Here is a 14,579-nt window from a genome sequence, read left to right as displayed (position 1 = left end):
TCGTTATAATGAGCATCTCGTTAAAACGATGATTAATATTTCGTTAGGGCGAGTTAGGATATCGTTATAAAGACTATATTATCTCGTTATAACGACTTTGTGTCTCGTTATAATGACTTCGTATCTCGTTATAATGACTTTGTATCTCGTTATAACGACTTCGTATCTCGTTATAATGACTTTGTATCTCGTTATAACGACTTAGCATCTCGTTATAACGACTTCGTATCTCGTTATAATGACTTTGTATCTCGTTATAACGACTTCGTATCTCGTTATAATGACTTTGTATCTCGTTATAACGACTTCGTATCTCGTTATAACGAGTTCGTATCTCGTTATAACGACTTCGTATCTCGTTATAACGGCATCGTATCTCGTTATAACGACTAAACATCTCGTTATAACGACATCGTATCTCGTTATAACGACTAAGCATCTCGATACAACGACTTCGTATCTCGTTGTAAGGACTAAGCACTTCGTTATAAAGATCTTGGTAGAGTTTGCAGGGTCCGGGGCTCGAACCCCGATCTTGCCGTGCATTTTCCCGCTTCTGTTGCATAGGATAGTGCATGCCGGTTGGACACATCGGATTTATATACGACTTTGATATTAAATCTGAAACTTGCGTATACAGGATGTGCAAACTTTATCACAAATGATGTCTGAGTATTAACCGAAGCTTCATACTTTGTCAATTGTATCATACTTCTCTTAGGAGCGTAGAAATGTAAAAAAAAACCACAACAACTCCAGAGCCAACCATACTTTGTAATAAAATTATCGTTTGAATTTCATTGCTGTAATGCACGTGCTTTACCTTGCATGCTTATATTGGTCTGTTTGTAAATCATCTTCGATGCTGAGGAAATACAGATAATAATATCAATGATTTTTTTCTCTCTCTATTGTATATAGGATACGCAAATTAGGTAATTACATTTGCTTTTCTATTTTAATATTGGTCTCGTGTATTTCGAAACAGGTGTTTTAAATAGTTCTATATCAATTTTCAATGATGTGATTAAAAAAAGGTATGATAAAATAAACAATTATATGAGATATTAGACAAACTCGTTTATAATGGCTCTTTCATCTGCACCCACATCATAAAGTGTTGAGGTGTTTGAGAAATCTAAAGCATCTTGTATGGTAATATATATAAAGTTGAATAATCGTAAAGTTCCGTACACTATTTCATTTTTCAAATATTTAGCCACAAAAAGCATACGAGTTAAAATAATATTGCTTATTTGACATCTACCATCTCCAAGTGGTCAAAATTCCGCTTCCCGTGCATGAAAACCGTTTCCCTTGTTGTACGATTTCATCAATCATACATTTGTTTGTATATATTAATTACTTTACTTGTTTGTATCGTGTGCAACTTTTAATATTTAATATTTATTGATTTATTTTATTGTCCCTTTTTATCTGTAACACAGTGTCAGTTCATGGGATGCACGATAACTTTTACAGGAGTTGTGCCCCTTGAATTGCAACTCCTTTTTCTTTTTCAAGGTCACATGGGTCAAATACATTATTTTTTTCAAACAAACCAAGAGGCCTAGGGTGATGATATTTGGCCAGTAACATGCTCGGATGAATTGCTACCAAGTTTGTTCAAATGAATGACCTTAATTTGTATTAAAGGTCACTGGGGTCAAATATGTCAAAAACCTTTAAGCAACTTCTTCTGAATAACCGAGAGACCTAGAGTGATGATATCTGGAAAGCGACATGCACTCCGTGTGTGTGCTTGTGCTGATTGATTTTAAGATTTATACATTTTGGATAGCTTTCGAATTATATCACTGTGATAAATATCACTTTTGATGTTGTCGCGGTGTAATAATCTCACTCCCTGGATAGACAGATGGGAACGGTACTTAGACTTGCACTTCATTGGAAGCCAGAGATCATTTGTTTAAACGTAGATGAAACGACAGTAGATAAAGAGGATGTTTTGATACTTTTTTTGCTATAAACACAATGTAATAAGCTAACTACAACATTGAAACATTTTTTTTATCAGCAAATCTGACCAAATAGTTAAAAAAGAAACAGAATTGCGTTGCGTAGCCATTCAAAATGTATGTACCTGCAAACTATACACTACATCTCCGTTTCATGTTGAAAGTGACAATCAATATGTATTCTGTGTTGTTTTACATAATATGAGATAAATTATTATAATATCTGTCACTGGTACTAATTTGTAAATGATACATATTCTGTGTTGCTATATATATATATATAATACGCGATAAATTCAGTTTAGCTCACCTGTCCGAAGGGCTACCAAATGTGTTCAAATGAATGACCTGGACTTATAGTCAAGGTCACATGGGTCATTTTTTTTTCCAAACAACTTCTACTGAATAACCAAGAGGCCTAGGGTGATGATATTTGGCCAGTAACATGTTCGGATGAATTGCTATCAAGTTAGTTCAAATGAATGACCTTAATTTGTATTAAAGGTCACTGGGGTCAAATATGTTAAAAACCTTTAAACAACTTCTTCTGAATAACCGAGAGACCTAGAGTGATGATATTTGGACAGTTACATGCACGGATGAATTTCTACCAAGGTTATTTAAATGAATGACCTTGACTTATAATCAAGGTCAATGGGGTCAAATATGTTAAATGCTTAAAACAATTTCTTCTGAATAACCAAGAGGCCGCGGGTAATGATATTTGGCCAGTAATATTCTGGGATAAAGGGTTACCAAGTTTGTTAAAATAAATGACCTTGACTGATATTTAAGGTCACAGGGGTCAAATATGTTTAAAACCTTTAAACAACTTCTACTGAATAACCGAGAGACCTAGAGTGATGGTATTTGGACAGTTACATGCACGGATGAATTTCTACCAAGGTTATTTAAATGAATGACCTTGACTTATATTCAAGGTGAATGGGCTCAAATATGTTAAATGCTTAAAACAATTTCTTCTGAATAACCAAGAGGCCTAGGGTAATGATATATTACCAGTAACATGTTGGGATGAAGGGCTGCCAAATTTGTACAAATAAATGTCCTTGACTTATATTCAAGGTCACAGGGGTGAAATATGTTAACATCATCAAACAACTTCTTATTAATAACCGAAAGACCTAGGGTGATGATATTTGGCCAGTAACATACTCGGATGAATTGCAACCAAGGTTATTTAAATGAATGACATTGACCTATATTTAAGGTCACATGGGTCAAATATGTTAAAATCTTAAAACAAATTCTTCTGATAACCAAGAGGCCTAGGGTGATGAAATTTGGCCAGTAACATGCTTGGATGAAGCGCTAACAAGCTTGTTCAAATAAATAACCTTGACTTATATTCAAGGTCACAGGGGTGAAATATGTTAAAACATTTAAACAACTTCTTCTGAATAACTGAGAGGCCTAGGGTGATGCTATTTAGCCTGTAACATGCTTGGGTGAAGGGTTACCAAGTTTGTTCAAATGAATGACCTTAACTTATATCCATGATCACAGTGGTCAAATATGTTTAAAACCTTAAAAAAATTCTTCTGAATAACCGAGAGGCCTAGGTAGATGTTTGACTAGTAACATGTTGGGATGAAGTGCTACCAAATTGGTTCAAATGACTGACCTTGACTTACATTCAAGGTTACAATGTACTGGGGTCAAATATGTTCAAAAACACTTAAACAACTTTTTCTAAATAACCAAGAGGCCTAGGGTTATGACATTTGGCTAGTAACATACCGGGACAAAGTGATACCAAGTTTATTCAAATGAAACACCTTGAGTGGTACAAACAACTTCTGAAGAATCTTAGGTCCAGGGTAATTATATTTGGCCAGAAGTATGCTGGTATGAAAGGCTATATAAAGTATGTTCAAGTTAATGTCCTTGTTTGACTTTCAAGGTCACACGTGTCACAAGTTTAAATAATTTATCAGATTATTTTGAATCAATTACTGGTATTTTGCCTGTAGCTTTATTTTGAATAGCTAGTGTAAAATGATACCAAGTGAGCGATTCAGGCCAATTGGGCCTCTTGTATAGTATGTGATAAATTGGTGTAATATCTATCATCTGGTACAATGTAATACTCTGTGACTAATAAATGGGGCTGTTTTTGTCAATGGTAAGATATAGTTTTGTTTGTATTAGTCATATACAAAAATATGCTCAATATCTGTAATCGATGCGCATGTGTAGAGCAGGATCACATGTTCCTTGTTGGCAACGACAAACGGCGATAAAATGGCGTAAGTATTTCGTAGCAGTACAGATGTTCAGCTATCTTGCTATTTAACATAACAATATACGTGTTTGTATGCAGTATTTGCAACACCTAGATCCTTCTAGATTTACAATGTAGTCCATGTGCTATTTTGTTTGTTTGTTTGTTTGTTTGTTTGTTGGGGAGAACAACTAGTAACGTTCTCACAACAGCTAACGTCATACAAAGGCTAGTGCTTTATGAGACATCACCAAAACGAAAGAATAAGGAAGTGAAAAAGAAACAAATCTGGATCACAAATGTTACAATAGGGACAACAGATTTGTATCTTCTTCACTGACTACAAAGCAGAAGAAACAACCCGGTTCTGCATGGGATGCACATATATGTGCAGTCTTTGTTATCCAGTGTGGGCCGGAGTTGATAAGGAGTTAACACGTATTGTCCCCGTATTGTATCTACTACCTTTCAATTCTTACCCGTCGACAACCTTTCTCGGTATAGACGTATATTGACAAAAGGTTTAAAGAGGGGTTGATATACAAATGTATTCGTGCAGAAGGTTCGTATGTCGCCGTCTGATATGTTAACAGTAGTTTAATGTTTTCTTATAAATAGCTCGTTTACCTATAACTCGTAGCATTGGTGTGCTACCTGCATAGCTTGTGGTATCGGGTTGTTTCCCTTAATCTCACCGCATAAAGGATCGGCAAACAGCCAATACACATTGCCCGATTAAAGGCATCCTGGAAAACAAAACGAAATTGAAAGTACGTGGTTTATGTACGAGGACTTATCATTTTTTTTCAATTTACACTTGATCAACATAATTGGAAAAAATGTACACACTGCCAAATATAAAATACACTGTTTCTCATATGCTTGAGTAAAATAACACTAGACTTAGTCACTTTTGTTTAGAAATACATCTTTATATGCTTTTATTTTAATTTAATTTTTTATCTTATTTAGCACTAAATAATTATTTGCCATGACTTTCAGAAAAGATACAAACACATTCTCGTCTCAGGCATCATATTTTCTAGCAGTTGGAGTCAATGATCAGTTGACTCTGATTGAGATGGAAACTATGAGAAACGCACTACGAACTCGTTCAGGAGCAGTCACGATCTATTAATCATTATCATGTGTCGTTACATCGACGACTATGTTTAATATTCAATTATATATGTACAAGTACATAAGTATTTGTAAGACATATAAGCCGTGTTATCTATAATGATAAAGCGGTATTGGAGTAACGCTTAAATGGATTCTGTCACAGACATAGTAGAATCTAAGCACCAATTTTATTAAATCATTCATTGAAAATGTTGGAATGCGATAGTCTTCCGTGATAAAAGTATGATGCTTTTTGGTATACAAACAATCAATATGTATTCTGTGTTGTTTTACATAATATGAGATAAATCATTATAATGTATGCTACTGGTACTAATTTGTAAAAGATACATATTCTGTGTTGCTATATATATATATATATTACGCGATAAATTCAGTTTAGCTCACCTGTCCGAAGGGCAAGTCAGCTTATACCGTGGTGCGGCGTCCGTCGTCCATCCAGCCGTTCGTCCGTCATTTTGATTGAAATAAAGCATTGTTGTGCGAATGATTTGACAAATTGAACTTAAAAGATGATATAGACGATGCAAAATCGTCCAGGGTACGAAGCATCGTTCGTCGACCTAGTAGCAAAAATGCCTTAAAACCTCATACTAAGTAACTATCCAATCATTTTGGTGTATATAAAAAAAAACACGCATGAGATCTGTTAAGCTAAAATATGTTTCGATTTGGCAGGCGGTTATCAAATATTTGTTGTGACACATAGACAGATACATACATTCTCTGTGCTAAATAAGGTTTCTGTTTTGAATAAAACTTCTGTTTATGATGTGGTTTATTATCATATCGGTTACCATCATACTTGGAATGTGAGCGACAAATCGAAAGTGAATTTATATGTTGATTTACATTGTCACCAAAGAACTCAATTCAGAAATACTGTCAGACTGAAAAAAAGAAAAATCATAACTTTTAAAATCACTACAGATTTCAGAAAGACGATGTACCTCTTTTTCCAAAGCAGCACAGAAAGGTGAGGAATTAAACATGAACCTTAAGTAGCAGAACGCTTAAACATTATTTAATACATCGATCTCATATTGGGGAAATGGGCCCACTTGTATAAAGTATCTCAAAGTTAAGGAACATCTCAAGCAATGTATTGTCTATGGGAAATCTTAGACTTGAGGAAATCTCAAGAGGCACTCAAATCCCTGAAAGATAATTCGGACATTGTCATCAAGCCAGCGGACAAATTCCTGCGCCCCGAAAACCCTCAAGCAGGAAAGTTTTATCTTCTTCCTAAAATTCACAAACCTGGGAACCCTGTTAGACTCATCATTAACTCGATCAACCACCCGACGGAAAAAATTCCCAGTTTGTTGACTTCCACCTCCGACCATTCGTAGAACGTTTACCATCCTTTTTAAAAGACACCACAGACTATCTAAACAAAACACCTGCTAAGAACTTACCAGAAGGTACCTTGTTAGTTACGATGGACGTCGTTTCCCTCTACACTTACATACCGCATGCCGGCGGCATTGCTGCCTGTCGCGAGGCATGGGAACGGCGCAGTACCATACACCCATCGAATGATAGCCTGGTGGATTTACTGAGACTTGTCCTCACACTTAACAACTTTACATTCAATGAGGATAACTACATACAAGTTAGCGGTATCGCCATGGCTACTAAGATGGCCCCCTCATATGCCAATGTCTTTATGGGACATCTTGAAGCCCAACTTTTAACATCTGCTCCAATTAAGCCATTTAGCTTGTTGAGATTTATCGATGACGTTGAAATCAAATGGACATCGGCTCGGGACTCCTTTGACGAGTTTATTGAGTACGCTAACGCGTTCCACGCCACCATCAAATTCACAGCGGATATCTCCACGGAGAGCAACACATATTTGGACACCAGTTCCACTCTGATTGATGGTAAGATTAGTACGGACCTCCACTGTAAACCTACTGACATACACCAGTATCTCCACCCATCCAGTTGTCACCCCTCGCACACCACGAGAAGCATACCCTACTCCCAAGCTCTGCGCATCGGGCGTATTATTTCGGATGACATCATCTTCGAACGCAGTTGTTCAGAGTTAAAGTCCCACCTTCTTGGCAGAGGATAACATCTACTTTGATAGATCGGGAAATAGACAAAGTGAGGGTACTGGACAGGGCAAGTCTGCTTGTATATAAAGTCAGACCCTAAACACAAAGGGTACCTTGTGTAGTCATGTTCCACCCAGACATGCCGCCACTTCAATCTATCTTGAAAGAGCACTGACGCATCATCGAATCTTCAACGATACTTAGGCAGATCTTTCCAGAGTCTCCTATACTGGCATATCGTAGACCTAAAAACATTAGAGATATTGTGGTAAGCAGCAAGCTACCTACACCTAACCCTGCTGCGGCGAAAGGCTCTTTCAATACCTGTTACAAGAAGGTGTGCAAACTGTGTCCATACACGAGCTCCACAGATACATTTCAATGTACAATCAACGGCACATGTATCACATACTACAAACACTGACATGCACATCAGCAGAACAAACCAGTCTACCCTGTGGCAAGACATTTTAATATGCCTAGCCACAGTTGGAAAGACATGCAGGTGGTTGCCATAGATCATTGCCCTACATTGGATGAAACGAGACGACGTATGAGAGAACGGTTTTGGATCACCAATCTACAAACCCGCTACCCTCGAGGTATGAACGAACGATAGGCGGTTGCGATCCGCTCGTTTTCCTTCCAGGGGGCATTTGACCTAATGGTGCATTACTGCACAGTTGGTCTGCTATATCGCCTGGCTGCTGCTGCATGGTCAGTGTGTGTGACCAACAGCCGTTGTCAGATTAATTTTGCAGATTTATACAGTATCTTAGCCATTTCATCTACTTATTCCTCCTGCACTCACTTATTTGATAATTATATGCATTATTCCTGCAAACCGAAAGAGGCGACTAAGTTTGGACCTCCCTGCTGTGACTGTTAAATCCACTGCAGAATTGAGAGGCGACTAATGTGGTCAGTCCGTAGGAAATTGAGATTTTTCACATTTTACCGATTTTGGTTATCATTTGGCGGGTCGTCGTTGTGTTTCATTGGGCGAGTCGTCTTAGTGCACTTTCGCTATAGAGCAGAGACAGCCATCTTCAGGCAATTGTTTTTAGTGTTGGTTACATCATTATGACGTTATACAATAAATACAATTACTATATTGAGTATTGATTGTATTATGTCATAATGTAATAAACATATACAAAACCAAATCAAAATAAGATCTTTCCAGATTAGATCGATATTAAAACTTGTTACTTTTTCTTTGTAAGATTCTGCAAATCATTAATCTATAACCCAGTGGCTTCGGTTGAAGAGGCGCAACTGCTGCAACATACGTATATTCTCATTATATAGCCAATAGCCCTGAAAAATAGCCCTTCAATATAACAAAAAATCGGAGGAAAGCATGTATTTAATGGGTTGCCAGAATAATTGCTCAAAGCTTTCAATATTTTTCAATGCAAGACGGCTCTTTTGATATGTCAAGTAATGTTTCTTGTAAACCCTTTCTTGCTCAGATTGATCCAGGCTTCCTGCCAAACGATGTGGTTCTTGTAATTGAGGATGAACATCTTCATGTTAACAAAGCTTTACTGGAATCAGCTTCACCTATTTTTGAGGCTTGGCTTAAGAAAGAGTGGCAAAAAGAAGAATGCACTGACGACACGAAAAGGGAGCTGAAATTCCCTGGGAAAACATATGATGATATGGTCACATTCCTAAAATGTCTTCTTCCCAATTTTGCTGACAAAGTTACAGGTAATTATGAAACATACTTATATCTGATTGGTTAAAAGAAATAGATTAAATTCAGGCCTAGTTCTTTCTGAAGACAAAGCGGATAACTCGTTGCGAAAACAACCAATCTGCGTTCTAGACCTGAGTCATCTGCAGCTGGCTGGATCAACATTTTGGTCTCATTTTGCTTCTAACAATCATCTACACGAGACAAAACTATTACACGCACTGAATTAAATGATACTTAATCAAGCTGTTTACATAACCACTCGTATATTTGATATATTTGTCAGATTCAAACCGAATCGAAACTAATCCCCTGCATTCGGGTTTCTGAGTGTTACACTTTGTCAGTATTCCGTCTTTGCGTATTGCAGAGTTATCTTCTCTGGAGGGCAGGTATTGATTGTTACGTCATTGGTTTGTGTGAGAAAATTACGTCGTTTTCTCAAAAATTGATGACGTTACTCTCACAAACAAATGACGTAACAATCAATAACTGCTCTCAAGAGAAGATAACTCTGCAATACGCAAAGACGGAATAGTAGTGAAGGAAAGAATATTTCATATTTTACATATTTGCATGCCAGACGAAGATGACTGTACTTCAGAAACCCTGTCCCACTGCAGTATTTCCCCCTATTTACAGTTACCTCCCCTTAACTTCCGTTAAGATATAACTGAGGCACAGTTTAGTTGACCATGGACATTTGTAATTCAAGCGATTGTATATGAATATGAAGTCGAGGGTTCGCATCCCAGTCATACGCCGCTTATCTATTTACACTCATGCCACTGTTGTTGAATTATTGATATTTTGTTTATTTCATCTCTTATTTCTCATAAAAGTTCCACGAGGTATACTTTTCTTTTCGGAAATGATTTTTCAAATCTATAGTCATGCTCGAAAAAAAACATTTTCCAATACTTATTTACAGTGTTTGGCAGTGGCACGGGTCTCCTTATTAAACGAACACCCATAACTGGGGGGAAAGGAAATCATAAAATGGGTTTTGTCGTTACCGTTAAGAATGTTATTTCTCTCCACATGTTACACACATGAAATATGTAAATACATTCTTTCGTATTCACAGATGAAACACTCGATACAGTGCTCCCATTAGCAGATGAGTATCGGACAGAAAAATTGATCACAGATTGTGTGAAAGTCATCCGACAACGCGTGGAGTCTGTCTCCGAGGTGGATATATACATACCACCTTCTCGAATTGTCACATACCTACACTGGATAGAAAAGTACAACTTGCATACGGTGAAAGAAGTGGTTGTGAAATTAGCTTCGTGCCTAAGCGGCGAAGTACTAGAAGCAGAACCAGGCTATGAAAATATCGGGCTTACACATCAGAAGGAGATATTTACAACAAGAGCAAAGCTACTTGCGAGTCTGTTTGTGAGCAATGTAACTGAAGCCAAAGGTATGCTCGTTTTGCTTAAATAATACTTATTTAATTTACTTCAATTATCAAATAACATGTTTTATCAACTTATATTAATCTTGTTGGCCCAGTTGGTAGTTCATAGGATGTATAATTGTGAGGAATCCGAAATATCCCTTACCAATTATCATGACTCTAGGTTTCTGAAACTATTTATTCCAAATAACCTTTATTCACATTCGATCACATTTTTTAAATGATGCACACTTAACAATGTCGGTTTTATCTTAACTCTTAAGTCTTTACTCTTTCATTTCTCAGCTTTATCATATAGTTTTGCCATTTATTTGCATAAACTTATGCTATTTTAACTTTCCATATCATATATTATTAGTGAATATAAGGTATTTTTCAAGCAACAGTATTTTTTTTATGTTGTATTGCATTTAAATATATATACTGAAAAGATCAGGAAACACAGGGTAAACATTTGAGGCGATTTAATGTATTTTAAAGTATTTGAATGTTATGTACAATGTTTTTTTCATATAAATATAAAGAAACATCTTTAATGAACAAAATAATGGAGCACATTTGACAGTACCTCCCAATATCGCAGAGTGAGATCGATTGATTTGTCATCTGGCACAGCCCTGATCTCACGTGCATGGAGTTCATCAGTGCATTTATCCTTCTAATGGGAATATTGTTCCACTCTTCCAACAAGAAAGTCCTTAGTTGGTCGAGAGTATCGGGGACATTCCGACGCTTCCTTACCCTCTTATCAGGTTCGTCCAACACATGTGAACTGTAGGGCGGCCAGTCTAGTGGGTAAATGTTATGGTTTGTGAGAAAGTCACGACAAACTTTGGGTGCATGGGGCCGGGCATTATCATGGTGGAAAATTTGGTGATGTTGTTGCACAAAAGGAACTGCAACCGGACGGAAGATTTTATTCTTCTATGTTACAGCGGTTAAATTCCCGGCTACCACAATCCACGATGACTTTACTCCGTGAGATATCCGTCCCTAGACTATAACCGAGCCACTTCCAAACCTATTCCTCTCAAGCGTCGGCGAAGCGTTCCCCACGACGACGTCGACCGTCCGGACAAAAAAGAGTGAACCGGGACGGTGAAAAAGAATTTTCCCCATTGCCTCATTGGAAATCGTTGTTTGGGCAAACCAAGCCATACGACCCACGCGACTGAGCTCGTGCAATCGGTTCCTTACAGTTTTGGCGTGAAGTTGGCGAATATGATTGCCTCCTTAACATTAGCGGTTTCAGTGGTAGTACATATGCGATTATGCCGGTTAGACAAATAGCACTGTCTCTGAATTTCTGTCAGCCGTATCATGATTGCAAGAGATTCAAATTGACAATAAATAGCGGAAAGCGATGTGTATACCTCAAGAGTATCGAGTGGTATGACAAGATGTGTTCACGAGCTTGTCATCATTATTCTGTACTTTTTTCAAAATTATTTTTTTGTAATCTATTTTGCAATGTAGCACGGTATATTACACAGTTGAGTACTTTGGACACCGTTATGAGTGCACAGTGACTAAGATATTTGTCTGACCTGTTTTTATAATTTTAGACCAAGCAGTGCAATAACTGCATATTTTGTTACCCTGCGTTTCCGTACTGTATATATAAACATTGTATTCAAGTCTGTGTGACAGGAAAATGATACAAATCACCTTAAAAGTCACAAGCAGACCGAATCTTGAGGCTTTTCGCTGCTATATTGTATATACAGTTCCTGAAATATTGCTGATGTACAGTTCCCCAGGAGAATGAGGGGGAGCGGTATAGCAGCGAAAGGCCTCGCGAATCGCCCTGCTTCTGATTTTTAGATTTACACATACACATTCACCACCACCACCACAAACACATACACACAAACACACATATATATAGTCACAGAAATAATAAGGCGATACTTCAGCCTATTACGAAAGTGGTACCTGGATTTTTGTTAATGTAATTTATGTTGTAGTATTGTTTAATAATGACTGTTCATCACATTGTTATATATTGTGATATGTAATTGCTCATATTTTGGTTTTGAAAAAGGGGCGGATTGACTTGAAAATTTGATAAATTCCTTTGTCCGCAGTGTCTTTATTACTACCGTACCTATTTAAGTACGAACAATTGTTTGTTTTAATCAAGGGTCCATATTGCATTATACTGTCGTTATTACTTATGAGACCTTCATATATTTTTTACAAAGAAAATCTTATTCTCAATGTCCAGATAAAACATGAGATTTCAATGTGAAGGGTATCAATACCATGTTGAATGTACAGCGATATCTTGGTTATTTTATGTTCATTTTATACTTCCTTTCTTTTCGTTACAGAGAAGATATATCAATTAAAAATCCCACATTCCTCGTATTATTTGGCTGAGTGGAGACAGAATGTAGCCAAACTTGTGAAAGATGCGTTGGTGTTGAAAATATCCGAAAACTCCAAATGGCCAAACACGGCCGCCTACAGAAAGATGCGAAAGCTTTCCATGTATGGATATGAAGAGGGAATCATCTCTAAAGTGATTTTGGACTCTTTTACATGCCTGGATATTTGCGCTAGGTTTAAATACTTGGAAAGCTATGCAAATGCCATACAGAGAATTAAATCACTCAAAATAGGAAAGGCCGATTTCAAATGGATTTGGTCAAACTATTATTCAATTGGCATTCGTAATACAAATGCTACCATGGAACGACTTTTGCTTGACATCTGCAATTGCAATTGAAGTGTTGGAATGGGACGTTTTTCATATGGACAGAATTTGAATTCAGAAAGTAATTTCCTTTGCATTTGAAATCATCGCGACAGATAATGAAATGTGACTCTTTTTTTAAAATAATAAAGATGAAATTTGCAAAATATAATCAACAATGGTGTTCTGTGTGTACACTGTCAGCGGGGCTACACCGGGACTCGAACAACAGACTTCAGAGTGTTGTTATATCGTTTTTACCAAAAGAGCTACCTGGTTGGCAGAAGTGTCCTTGTCAACAGTGCTACACCAAACACTAGTTAGGCATGCGACAAAAACGGCAAAGTCATCTATGATAAATGTTATCGTCCTCTCGTTATTCTTTTACAAAACATATTAACCTGTTGAGCACGTGGTTATCTTGTGCTGTTGTGTGTGCGAGTGGCCAGCTCCAAACAAAATACATCAGGCAGTCACGGCGGTACTCAAACATGTGCTTTTATTACCCAGAATTCCCTACTTACAATAATTCCCGTCATACTCAAAACTAGTACTCAGCACGTACACATGTACACAATAGCGTCTATGAGCACTAAGAATAACTTGATGTTACACAGTTATATTATTGCAGTATACAACACAATACAACTCGTGCTTAACTGGAGTTATTGAGCACGTGTTATTTTTTTTATAGAACCAGATAACTAATAGGCGTGAGGACCAATGCATCTCCCTGAACATATATTGGTGTTATTACCACTTTGTAAGACAATTTTACCCGATTTAATTTATTCTAACATCTGCGTCCCCCCACCAATGATTAATTTTGGGGATTACATTATTTACCAAGGTTAAAGCGTAGATAATCCAAAAGGACAACAATTATTCTTGATCAATTTTAAAAGCGATGTTTTTTAATTAGATTGAGAACATTTTACTCGACATATCATAATCCGTTTCGCAAACATCATAATTTCTTTCAGAATTGATTTATCAAAGCTATAGTCGTGCTTGAAAAAACCGGTTACCAATACTTAAATTCTGGTAATGGTAGGGGGATCCTTAAACGAACACCTATAACTGGGGAAAAATAAATCATAAAATGGATTCTGCCGTTAAGAATGCCATTTGTCCCAATGTATTATACACATGGTGTATGTAAATATTTGTCACTCGATGAATCCGCAGACGTTTTACACGTACATTATGTAGTAGTACTTCGCAAGATCATTGCACAAACAATAAAAAGTGATTGCCCATTCTATAGGATCCTATGCCTGTGTCTCTGTCAGATACATATACAGATCTTACTATGTA

General features: G+C 37.0%; 1 protein-coding gene across 2 annotated transcripts; it reads left to right on the top strand.

Moving 5' to 3' along the window:
• The first annotated feature begins 4,199 nt into the window (after positions 1-4,199).
• Positions 4,200-13,607, top strand: LOC110450890. 2 transcript variants are annotated; one of them, XM_021498669.1, is made up of 5 exons: positions 4,200-4,249; positions 6,298-6,343; positions 8,912-9,152; positions 10,226-10,567; positions 12,898-13,607. In XM_021498669.1, the coding sequence occupies exons 1-5, from the start codon at positions 4,245-4,247 to the stop codon at positions 13,293-13,295; spliced, it is 1,032 nt and encodes a 343-aa protein (XP_021354344.1). In that variant the 5' UTR covers positions 4,200-4,244; the 3' UTR covers positions 13,296-13,607. The 2 variants fall into 2 exon arrangements, with proteins under 2 accessions (XP_021354344.1, XP_021354345.1); XM_021498670.1 differs by lacking the exon at positions 12,898-13,607 and adding an exon at positions 11,500-12,890.
• Positions 13,608-14,579: the final 972 nt, after the last annotated feature.

This window comes from Mizuhopecten yessoensis, unplaced genomic scaffold (assembly GCF_002113885.1).
Source record: "Mizuhopecten yessoensis strain PY_sf001 unplaced genomic scaffold, ASM211388v2 scaffold5547, whole genome shotgun sequence".
Classification (NCBI taxonomy): Eukaryota; Metazoa; Mollusca; class Bivalvia; order Pectinida; family Pectinidae; genus Mizuhopecten; species Mizuhopecten yessoensis.
This window is presented reverse-complemented; position numbering and strand designations above follow the sequence as displayed.

Bases quoted from the DNA above. Each gene is read 5' to 3' on its own strand.
- LOC110450890 (XM_021498669.1), top strand. The intron at 6,344-8,911 runs GTGAGGAATTAA...TTTCTTGCTCAG, and splicing joins TTCCAAAGCAGCACAGAAAG to ATTGATCCAGGCTTCCTGCC. The intron at 9,153-10,225 runs GTAATTATGAAA...TCGTATTCACAG, and splicing joins TTTTGCTGACAAAGTTACAG to ATGAAACACTCGATACAGTG.